Source organism: Coffea eugenioides, chromosome 2 (genome assembly GCF_003713205.1).
Source record: "Coffea eugenioides isolate CCC68of chromosome 2, Ceug_1.0, whole genome shotgun sequence".
Lineage (NCBI taxonomy): Eukaryota > Viridiplantae > Streptophyta > Magnoliopsida > Gentianales > Rubiaceae > Coffea > Coffea eugenioides.
The window spans coordinates 68,013,936-68,026,034 of record NC_040036.1 but is presented as its reverse complement, the minus strand read 5'-3'; the positions used below and the strand labels follow the sequence as shown (position 1 = coordinate 68,026,034).

At 36.2% G+C, this 12,099-nt stretch overlaps 2 protein-coding genes across 6 annotated transcripts; one reads left to right on the top strand and one right to left on the bottom strand.

The window, feature by feature from the left end:
* Window positions 1-1,704: 1,704 nt before the first annotated feature.
* Window positions 1,705-3,586, top strand: LOC113761625 (probable transcription factor At5g28040). The gene has a single exon (XM_027304695.1). The coding sequence runs from the start codon at window positions 1,860-1,862 to the stop codon at window positions 3,294-3,296; it is 1,437 nt and encodes a 478-aa protein (XP_027160496.1). The 5' UTR covers window positions 1,705-1,859; the 3' UTR covers window positions 3,297-3,586.
* Window positions 3,587-5,438: 1,852 nt separating this feature from the next.
* LOC113761908 (guanosine deaminase-like) lies at window positions 5,439-11,339 on the bottom strand. 5 transcript variants are annotated; one of them, XM_027305083.1, is made up of 5 exons: window positions 11,136-11,339; window positions 10,641-10,715; window positions 9,187-9,377; window positions 5,912-6,016; window positions 5,439-5,809 (listed from the first exon to the last, which is right to left on the bottom strand). In XM_027305083.1, exons 1-5 carry the CDS (start codon window positions 11,149-11,151, stop codon window positions 5,597-5,599), a joined length of 600 nt encoding a protein of 199 aa, XP_027160884.1. In that variant the 5' UTR covers window positions 11,152-11,339; the 3' UTR covers window positions 5,439-5,596. The 5 variants fall into 5 exon arrangements, with proteins under 5 accessions (XP_027160884.1, XP_027160885.1, XP_027160888.1 ...); XM_027305084.1 differs by having other exon boundaries at window positions 10,641-10,700; XM_027305087.1 differs by lacking the exon at window positions 10,641-10,715 and adding an exon at window positions 10,238-10,354.
* Window positions 11,340-12,099: the final 760 nt, after the last annotated feature.

Here is a 12,099-nt window from a genome sequence, read left to right as displayed (position 1 = left end):
CAGTGACTTAATAGATTTAAGTTTACTATAAATAAGGAAGTATTTGAATGATAAAAAAATGAAAGTTCATCCAAATTTCATTAATGATAATAAATGATCAATTCAATAATAGGAATAGAGAATGTGATTGTAAAGAATTAAAAAAGGAAAGCTATTAACAAAAAAAAAGGCATAAATTATACAAATATATATAAAGTATGTAATTAATCGATTTTTTGAAATTTACTATAAATAAGAAAGTAATAAAGGACTATAATTAATTGTTACCAAAAAAAGAATAAAATCCATGAAAAGGTATAAGCAAATACAATATTTTTCTACGTGGCGAAACGATAGAACTTACACTCGGCAAAAAACTAAAATAGCAAACTTTCTTTTTAATTGGCATAACCAATTTAGTAACGTACAAATGAGAAAAACTATATAGCATATTTTGTCCAAATTTTAGTAATGATAATAAATAATCAAGCTAATAAGAAGGATAGAAAATGTGATTGAAGAGGATTAAAAGGAAATATATGAGTTGATTGACAAAAAAAATAAAGAACATACAATTAATACAAACTCATATAAGGTAGGCCATCAATAGATTGGATGAAATTGAAGGTAAATAAGGAAATGTAAAAAAGACTATAATTAATTGTTACTTAGAAAAAGAATAAAATCCACAAAAATATAAACACGCTGTTTCGTACAATTTTAATTTGTTACGTGGCATGAAGATAACATGTCTTGGTAGAATATAGGAATACCCAACTTAGTAACCTACTAAAATTGAAATTGAATATCATATATGCACTGACAGTGTATACACTATCACGATTGGATGCACGATACATATGCAGAATTTGGATTTCAAATTCAAATTTGGATTATGTGTTATGCATCTAATGGTGATAGTGTATACACTATTAGTAAATAGAAGATTAATCCATATATATATATATATATATATGTGTGTGTGTGATTAATTTTTTATACAATAATAATGTGTACACTCTGTCATGCTTGAATTAATGCCACATAAGCGCATTAATAATTATTACTTCAATCTCTTTATACAGTGTATATACTGTCATGCTTGAATAAATGCTACATCCGTGCATTAACAATTATTTTGCCAACTTTTTTATATTCCTCTATTTTTTATCCAAAATCTCAACCAAAGAGATGCTCTTTGAGTTGGCGAGTCATTAATCACTTCACAGAATTGGCTTGAGCTAGTAGTGTCATTAATGTTTCGCAATTAAATTTATATTATTGGAGATTGAAATTGAAATTTGTCGCCTGTATTAAGCATCTTTTTTAAGATAATTGTTAAAGTTTAACTCAAAAAAAAAGTCATTCAGTGAGACTCGTCATCAAAGTCCCTCTTATTCAATGTGAATACACCTAAGTCCAGTATGAATACATAAAATGCACAATGTTAATGTACGATTATTACTCTATCTTCCATTTATATATTTTTTCCCTACCTAAAACTACCTTTCCAAAATATCAATGCCCGAGTGTAGATGGATCTTATAAATCGTTAGATTTTACCCTTTTTAGGCTGTCGAACAACGGAGGCTTGAATATTTCAAAAACTAAGCAGCACGTGAGTATGAGTGTGATAAATTGACGACGCCACCAAGTCACGTGCAATACATCCCTCCAAAGTCCCATCTGGTAAAACGGAACCGTTCAACCCCTTCCCAGGCAAACCTTTTCCCACACGACTCCACCACCACCTCCCGCACCCTCCGCCACCGCCACCACCACCACCAGAAGTCCTAGGTTAGCTGCCCCTTCCCCCTTTTAGGAAATAAATCCCAGCAAAATTAAGTCCATTTTGATTCATCCTCCTCCTCAAAAATCCGATGGCCGCCTCTCAAGAAGACCGTAACGTTTACAACCCGGAAGACCTTGACGACGACGAAGAAGACGAAGAAGGAATCGGAGGTTTAATTCATAACCCCGGTAATAATACCAATGATATTAACCCTCCTGAGAACGACGTCGTTGTGGACGACGAAGATGATGACGTGGATGTCGACGTGGACGTAGACGAGGATGATGACGTCGACGACTCCACCTCTTCTTCCAATCTCGCCGCTGCCGACCACCACCACCATGATCCCTCCTCTCTCCTTAACCACCACCACCACCACCACATCCACCTGCCTCCGCCTCCCTCTCTTTCCCCGGGAGATGTTACCGTCGCTCTCCCAACCGATCAGTCTCTCCGTCCGGACGCTGAACGACAGCGAATCGATGAAGTGACGGTCGCCTCGGTCTCTGCCGTGGCCAGGGCCGTCGTGGAGGAGAAGAAGCCGGTTCCGAACGATGAGTCGAGGCGGCTGTTTCAACGGCTCTGGACCGACGAGGACGAGATCGAACTTTTACAGGGGTTTTTGGAGTATACGACCTCGAGAGGCGTGATCAACTCGTCTCACCATCATGATACGACGGCGTTTTATGATCAGATCAAGAGTAAATTGCAGCTGGACTTCAACAAGAACCAATTGGTCGAAAAACTCCGAAGGTTGAAGAAAAAATACCGGAACGTGATGAACAAGATGAGCTCCGGTAAGGAGTATGTCTTCAAAAGCCCTCATGATCAAGCTACTTTTGAAATTTCTCGTAAAATTTGGGGCGGCAGTGGCGTTGGTGCTTCCGTCCGCAGCGGTGTTGTGATGGAAGAAGGTGGATTTGATGATGATGACGGTAACCCTAATTTTAGTGTTAATTTTATTGATCAAAGCCCTAACCCTAATTTTAACCTTAACCCTAATGGAATTGATCATTTAGAGAAGAAAACTCCGCGGTCTAGGAAAAGATCACGCGGTGTAGGTGGGGTGAAAATTGAGGAGAAACCATTTGGGTATACTAGTGTTCCAACTTTGCAAAATTCAAACCAGCAGCAAAGCGTGCAGAATGTGCAAAATATGCAGAATGTGGGCGTGGTTACGCCTACAGCAACGCAAATTGGGCCGGTGACGGCTGCAGCTGGTTCAGCAGGGTCGGGGCAGGCCACGAATTTGATTGAGGAGACAGTGAGGAGCTGTTTATCACCGATATTTAAGGAATTGTTGAACAGTGTGATGAGTTTGAATGGGCCAATGATGGGTGGTTCACGAGGATTTGGCTTTGCATTGAGTCCAATGCCATTAGGGTTAAATGGGGATTTGGTGGCGGATGAGAAGTGGAGGAAGCAACAGATATTGGAGTTGGAGGTGTATTCAAAGAGGTTAGAATTGGTGCAGGATCAAATAAAGGCGCAGCTGGAGGAGCTAAGATCAATGGGAAGTCGATAGTTAGGAATTGCTGGAGGGTTGATGAGTAGGCAGGTCTTGACTTGGATTCGAGGAGTAGTAAGTGCTTGGTGCTTTTTCCATTATTCAGTATATGATCTTAGTTGATAAATTTTCTTCTGGTAATTGATTAATAGTTTAGGATTTTAACTTACATTGTGGAATAATGAGTCCTATATATTCAGCCCTGATGGCTTGTTTAGACTCCTAATATTTGTGCAGATAGTTAGTTGACATGTACATGAGAATGGACAATCTTAGGTAACTTGTTATTTGATATCTATACTTACCTTCTTTTTTTTTTATTTGCTGGATTGATGTCTATTCTTCTTGTTGTTCTGCTCGTTAATCGATCGAGCGAGCGAGAAATACTTTATTTTGGAACAGCTTATCTGCTTGGACCAATTGGTAATCATACGTCTTCTGCATTTTCCCTAGCAAAATCATCTGTGTTGGAGCTCAAGCAATGTTTTCACGATAACTTTAGTTAGGCAGATTCTTGGAGAATCATGTTTGAAACATGCAGAGTTTAATTTATTTGAGGATTGTTGGAGAATCATGTTTGGAAGATGCAAAGTTTTACTTTAGTAGTGAGTGCTGCCAACAAAGAAACACCTCTCTCCTCTCTCTGCTGCCCTTAAAACATGTCAGAGAAACATTAAGTGTAAAGAAAAATGCGTATGCATCCGTGCAGTTTTCTGTTCCAAGGACTCTGAACCTTAAAGAAATGAGATAAGGTTGATTATTCTTGGCGATTGTGTCTGGAGAGGATTATTGATCTTCCACCATCCATTGTTATCTTGAAGTCTTGCATATGGAAGTCCTTTCTGTTTGGCGTTGCCAGTATCCTGATTTTACTGAATACCTGCCCAGTGTCAATATATTAAAGCATCTAATTCAATATGCTATGGATGGTCTCTATGTTTTGATTAGAGGAAGAAGTCATTAATTTCAGTCTTTAAGAATCATGGTATTGAGGACCTTTATGGCGATGAAAACTGACCAACAAAAAGGTTCATTAGTCTTTCCATCCGGGCTGTATTGGTTTATCAAAGTGTACACATAATTTGTTTTTTTTTTTCCTCTCTCTGTTTACCTTTTTTTTTTTGGGTTGAATTTTGTTGGTTTGTTCTGACTGCTGTATAAGGTCCACCAAGTTGAAGCTAGGGGTAATGACGAGGCAGCTTTTATCAAACTGCATTTATTCCTATGGCATCTCAAGAGTGAATTAACTGATTCCTTCAGATGCCCCTCTGCGATATGATCCTAAGAAGCTTCGAATGTAACTCATTTCTGTCTTCGCTAGCTTCAAATGCCTTTGGCGGCTAATAATATGTACTGATTGGTTTGGTTAGAGATGTCACTGTTCCTTGTCAAAGTACTGATTTCCCAAAGAATTAGCATCAAATAAACTACAGTTCGTGAAACTACCTATTGCTATTTTGCTCCTGGTTCAAAGATTATTTTTTCCTGATCCAGCTTGATTTTCTGCCCAAATTTATGCTTGATTTGGAAAAGTTTTATATCAGTTAGGAGCAACTATTAAGCCTACCTAGTAGTTGGTTTAGGACCAATAGAAAAACTCCACGCGGACATATAAAAGTTTCACTTGTTAATCCATATATTTAGTGGTTCTTTTAACGTGTAAATTAAATTAAATCAAGTGAAATCCTTATACGTTCACGTGAAACTCTTTCGTTAGTTCAGAAATAACTACTATACATGCTTAGTAGTTGATCCGAGTTGACATAAAATTTTCCATAACTATTGGATGTTTCAGTCAACGTTTTTTTATCATCCGTTCCACTTACTACAATTTAAAGACAACCTACGAGTAAAACTACCTTCGCTTGTTTGTGTGTAAACTTCGAGGAGTCAAGAAGATGAAGTACAATGGTACAATGGGAAATTGTTGCTATATTTCTATGTGTTTTCCAGAACTGTCATCTCCTGAAGCTTCAAGACTGAATCTCATATCTCATCATGCAAACTGAAATCCTTGAAGGAAATTGAGCACATGCACACCAATCTTTCTGGGATACCAATCTAAATTTTCCAGCTGAACACAGGAGTGAAGGACATTCATCGAAAATATCTCCACCTTTCGCAATTTAACATATGATCATTGAACTGGGACTCTCAAACTTGAGAAAGAAACAAATATAAATATAAATGCTTGTTAAGGAAATGACAAGGGAATCGCAACTCACATTGACATGTTCAACAATGTAGAGATCAATGAAACAATATGGATGCTAGAAGCTACTTTATGAGCAAATGTGAATCATTCCAAAGCATCCATATCAGCAATCACAGATTTCAACATTTTCCTCAGTGGATATGTTGGCCTTTGATTTCTCAAAGACTTGCTCCGCAATATGGGATGCATTACCATCTGCTCTCTTGATCTCCAAATGACCCTTTTGGTAAAAACCAGTACCTCTTAGGGCATCGGCAATAAAAGCATTATATCCAATGGCAATGGCAGCTTCAGCTTTGGCACCATAAACCAGTCTCTGCATAAAGTGTTTCAAAACACAGGAATTAGAATAAAAGAGCCTAAATGTAAATCATGAACCTACCAGGCAAGATGACATGAAAAGAGAAAAGAAAAGAACCTTAATTTTGGAAAGGTAGATTGCACCAAAGCACATGGGGCAAGGCTCACAAGAAGCATACATTTCACAATCTGAGAGCTCAATTTTGTTGAGCTTTTTGCATGCCTGAACAAGTAGTATCCAACATGAGAATGACAAAGCAGCAACTTTAAGAGGCATAAATACCATTGCAGCCATGGAACTCCACCAATTCAAAGAAGAAATACGACATAAAAAGAAAAACATGAAAAATCAAATTCGAAATTAACATAAAACAAAATCACGAAGAATCAATCTAACTGCAGTATCTAATCCTCAGCTAGTACACTCCTCCCATATTCCATTGCAAAGAAGCAGAAGTAATTGCAAGCACATATTATGTGCATGGCATGCAAAACGTGCTTACAAATAAGTAAAAAGACTGCTCTAGATTAAACTCAATCACTGAAATCTGAAAGTAAATAGGCAAAATTGCATATTTGTGTAAAATGTAGGATTGCAGTCAGAATGTACCGCTCAGAACCTGGCCAAAGCTGAATCTAAAAGACTAAAACACTCCAACAATTCACGTTTGATAAGCAGTATGTTGATTTTGAAAAGTTGCATGCTAAGTACACAGGCCATCCCCCCTCCACCCTCTAAAGCTAAAGAAACAGAAAAAGGACAAGGGATTCCATAGTTGATGGAGAAAAGACAGCAATGGACCACCTTCAACGAAAAAATTGTCCGCCAAATATAATAACATAACAAAGACTTCAATCAGAAGTTCGATGATTCTATGTTTGCTATTGCATGACTGTATAGCAAAGTACAAATATCTACTGAAAAGATGTTTATCTAAGCACCAGTCATGTCCTTTTGCATCATCAGCAAGAGCAAATTATCACCATGACATTTCTATTTTCCACAGCCAAATGAAGAAAATATAAGCAAAATCACTGAATTGCAAATGAATATTTCCATAGATCATCCTAGCTTAAAGATCATCCTATCTCTGCATCCCTATAATTTAAATTTGAGATTGTCAAACATAAATGGTTACATTCATCCAAGCTGCCTGAGCTTGAGTATGGTTAATATTTTAACACTTTACTCCAGTTTCCAAGCTGTCATCATTGACTCGATAGCATTTTTAAGAACTCTGCTAAATGACAATACCAGATGCTTAACATTCAGAAATCAATAAGATATGGGATCTGAGACAATGGTCAGAAAGCATTCTAAATTTCAAAAATTAATAGCTCTTTACAGATCTCAATCTTCAAGATTCATTGTTATTGTTTGGGATCCACTGACGAAAAATGTTAGGCAGGGAACTAAAATCTTTCTGGTAAAAGAAGGTTAAGACCAAATTTTATGCAGACATTGATATAAGTCACTATCCAACATTTCTTGGTTTAAAATCATTTTCCCAGATGCTCCCGATGCTTCTCAGTTATGACCTGTTTCTGATGGGTCAGGCCTATCCTACTTTTCAGAGGAAACAAGTGAGAGTAAATTGACCATGTGTTATCAGATTGACCTCTCCTATACCTAAATCATAAAAGAAATAGGTAATAGATGTGTCAGTACACTTCCTTGCCCCATATTTCTAATCATCTTGGATCAAATCTGAAGTCTTCAATAGGTTCTGCACTTACTTCAGCTTTATAGGCAGTTTTGACTTTATGGCCTGACTTTTCTTTTAAAACTTCTACTTTGGTGAAGTTTGAGATAAAGTTTGAATCCGACCTCCCTGCTGAAGGTGGTAGGGAACACTACCTTTGTCTCTATTTAGAACCTAAAGCTCTAACCAACAACGAACAGTAAGCTTGTCATCAGATTATGTATCCATAGTCCTTAGACAGTATTTACAGAATCTGCCACTTGCAAAGTTTTTACCAACTTATGTCTCACAAGCTCATGTTCCATGGGCAATCTTTGCATGCAATTTCTAGGATTGCAGATCATCTTATATTTGGAAAGAATGTATAAGAAACTTGACACCCTAAATGACCGAACTCTTTACAATCGTCCAACAAAGAAAAAAGCAACTTATACATGTTTAAAACAATATCAATCACCCAGGGTAAGAAAACAATTATCAGCTCCTAGTATGATACAGCTTTCTACAAGAAAAGGACATCTGCAACATGCTCACTTCAAAATTTTGCTTCTCGTTAAAAAGGAGGGGTTGTTGACTTGATACACTTCGGTCTAATCACTTTCATACATCTATATATAAATTGGCACAAATTGACTTGCTGACCATCAGACTACTACTTATATTTCTATTTCAACTACAGGTTGGGAATACAGATTGTATTGCATGGCCATCATTACATTGATGGATAACTCAAAGTAGGGTGCCTATTTTTGTATGAGGACAGTTGATTGTTTGCCTGTGACTTTCTAACATGCATATTCATCTTTGGAAAAAAAAAAATTTCACATATTTCCAACCAATTATTCACGTTTGCTGCATTGCAAGCACTGACTAGAATTCAAAATAGTAATTAAGTCTATCCAGTAAAAGCACATGGCTTGTTGTAAGCAAAGATCCAAAAATGTCAGGGAAGAAGATGATAATGATGATGATGATGGTGGTGGTGGTGGTGGTGATGACAAGAGACATCAGAAGACACAACTTAGCAGTCCTTGGCACTGAGAAATTAGCTTCAATACCACCAACCAAGCACATTATATTTTTTTTCAATCAACAAAGAATGAAGGAAAAGTAAACTTAGGGTCCAAGTCTGAACAAATTTCCATTACCACCAACACAACAAGCAGAATGTTGTCTTCCACATGTTTTATGGTTATTGTTATTGGGAACATGTATTGGGAACGTATAATCAATAAGTTTCTTCTATCACATACTGACAAGAAAATACTTCCAGCCAGTTCAGTTGCAAGACCACTAAATGCAGCACCACAACTAGTGTATGGTTATTGTTATTGGGAACAAGCAGAATGCTGTCTTCCACATGTTTTATGGTTATTGTTATTGGGAACATGTACTGGGAATGTGTAATCCATAAGTTTCTTCTATCACATACTGACAAGAAAATACTTCCAGCCAGTTCAGTTGCAAGACCACTAAATGCAGCACCACAACTAGTGCAGCGCCAGACTGCATGGAAGAGATACAGGTGCTACACATCATTTATGTCTGCATCAAACAAAAATATATGAAATCATGCAAGAAAATGTTGACAAATTACATCCAAGTGTAAACTAAACCCAAAGAGAGCTCCTACAAAATGCACATGCTATAATTATACAAACAGATAAATCTCAGAGAAATTATATCTAACCTCTCTAATTGCTGTGACCTCTGCATGTGCAGTAGGGTCAGTGCGTGCTAAAACCATGTTGTGACAGCTGATAACAATTTCATCATTGCGAACAACTACTGCACCAAATGGTCTGCCATGCCCACACTCTGCCCCTTTATGTGCTTCTTGGACTGCGATTGTTAAGAATTTATGTTCTCTATCCTGTACAGCTGATCAGAAATAACAAACACATCATGAAGCTAGCCTATCCACCAGTAACTAATATAGTCACGTTTCAAAATCAACATCTAAGCTACCTTAGTAGATGCGAATGGAATTTGACCATTTCACCAATAAATGTACATGGAAAAGATAACGATTTCAATTAAATCTGTAGTTTGTTATCAGGGGTGCCTCAACAAGAACAGGAGAAATAGGAGTCAGGAGGCAGTCTGGAATCAACTCAGAACTAGTGCTACAGGTTTGTCAAAATTAGGGTTGAACTTCACTAGAGTTGCATTATCCATAAGAACATGTAAATTGCAAACTGAAGACCAGGTAAGGTTCAGTTTTCACTTCCACAGCCTGGGTCAACCTATTAAATGATTCACCTTGTAATCAAATTAAGAATCCAGGATTAATGCTATTCTATGTTTTCTTTTCCCTTCAAGGAACTTAAATGTTGGTCAGAAGATGCTCAGACTTATCTTTAACTAGAAAACACTTGAACATACACATCCAGATCAGTTTCTGAACACATATCTGGACAAAATTTCCAAAGATATCCAAATCACTAAGTTATGTCAGCATAGAAAACTCAAGCTACATATTACAGATTTCAAGCAACTTAAATGTTGAATGCTTCTGAAAGCTTTTGGATGGATGATGATGTTTTAGTTAAATCTTCTTACATCAATATTGAGAACTAGTTCAAACATATTTATTTCAATTTTCTGAGAAATTTGGATAAGCAATGTACAACCAATGTCTCATTTGTTTATACATAAAATGTACATGAATGTTCAATATCAAAACTTCAACAAAGAAGAAGAAATAACTGATGCAAAATTAAAATTGGTTCAGAACTGACCCTATCGAATAGCGTTTGGTGAAATGTTGGATACAAATTCCAAAGGGGGAGTTTGCAAGTAAAGGCCTGAATCCTATCCAAACAATGCTCAAGCTGAAGCAGCGGACACACTATTAACTGATACAATAGAGAATAGCAAAAATGGACCAGAAGCACTAATTCAGGATTACGGCTGAAAAATCGAAGAGGAACTGATACAGCTTGAATGGTTCAAAATGACATTACGAGATATATCTAATACAAGAGGAAAAAATAGAAAAGAGAAAAAAGGACCTTTTTTAACTGTTTCTTTACCATATTCCAATGGCCTTAAACTACAGATTTTACCAAAAGCACCTTTTGGTACGAAAAAAGACTGACTTGATTTTGGACATTATCAAAGTAAACGAACCAATATTGTTACCTTCCTGATTGCCAGCCAATGCAGAAGCAACAGAAATAGTTCCACCCTTTGCCTCAACAACTGAATGTGAATAAACTAAAGAACAAACTAAAGCTATTCAGGTAACAAACTAGAGCAGAATTCGAAAACTGCAGGTAGCAATCAGAAATTCAGAAAAATCACAGAGCAGATACAAGATAGTGAAAGCCAATGATCGTGTTGAGTTTTCTACAGTCTCTTAGTAAACCATGATAGAAAAACGACCAACTTAAAAAAAATGAAGTGACCCCAGTAGACTGTTTTCAGTGCTGGAATTCGCACATAAGATCCAAGATTCTTACAGACAATTATGGCACCGACAAACAGAAGTATCATTAATATTCATAGAACCAACTAAATCATCAGTTCATTCGCTACATCAAACTCCAAACAACATATCAAACATAATCCCGAAAACATCAGAAATTCCACCAATTTATCCAAGAAATTTATCTCATTGCCTATTCTGTGGCTTACCATTGGCTTCTTCCATTGTGAAGATGAAAATTGAGACGAATATACGGAAAGTCAATGGTTTCAAGAAAAGGGTTCGAATGAGAAGATGAAATATTTAGGAAAGCGACGATATGAGTAAAGAAAGATTTGGCGTCAAACAGCAAAATAAACGTGGAGGGAAAGGGGACGAGGAGAAGAGGAGAAGATAGGCACTTGTACAGAAAAGCGCGCGCTCACGCTCAACAGAAAACAAGGATAAGCCGAAGGATTTTATAAAAGGGAAAAGGAAAATCGTTCGGAATATCTCTTGCATTTTACAAAATAATTTTTTATATCCATCACTTTTAGTATAATTTTACACCTCTTATAAATTCATATTGATCAAATTTTATCTCAATCTAGATTTTTGACTAATTTTTAGTGGGGAATCTATTACGTGCAAGGCACGTGATCATTTTTAAGAACCAAATTGTCAAATTAAATTTTATATAATTTAATTTATGGTATCTCACATTTCACAAAAATGAATTTTTTCGTCCCTCACATTTCACAAAATGAATTTTTTCGTCATTCATATTTTTCAAAATAGATTTTTTCGTCCCTCATTAATCATATGTGTGAATAGTTTTTTTTAAATATCTATTTGATTTCATCTTAACAGTACAAAAGCATGTAATATATCTCTATTTGATTGCGTCTGACTAAATCAAATAGAGATATATTACATGTTATTTGTACTGCTCAAGTGAAATCAAATAGATATATACATGTGTTTAAAAAAATTATTAATTTTTCACTCTTATTCATTTCCTTTTACTTAAAAATTGAAAACAAAGAAGACATTTAATTCTAAACATTATCAAGTATTTATATCGAATTAAATTTGGACAAAAAAATAAACAACGGAAAAGTATGATAAAAAGAAGTAAGTGATTGGCACTTTCAAATTTTAAAACAATTACAAGACAAGTAATTCAACTGTTTG

Coding starts and splice junctions, on each gene's coding strand:
- LOC113761625 (XM_027304695.1), top strand. CDS start 1,860: ATGGCCGCCTCTCAAGAAGACCGTAACGTTTACAACCCGGAAGACCTT.
- LOC113761908 (XM_027305083.1), bottom strand. Junction 9,378..10,640: donor ATTGGCTGGCAATCAGGAAG/GTAACAATATTG, acceptor ATTTCTGATCAG/CTGTACAGGATAGAGAACAT. Junction 5,810..5,911: donor TCTACCTTTCCAAAATTAAG/GTTCTTTTCTTT, acceptor CACTTTATGCAG/AGACTGGTTTATGGTGCCAA.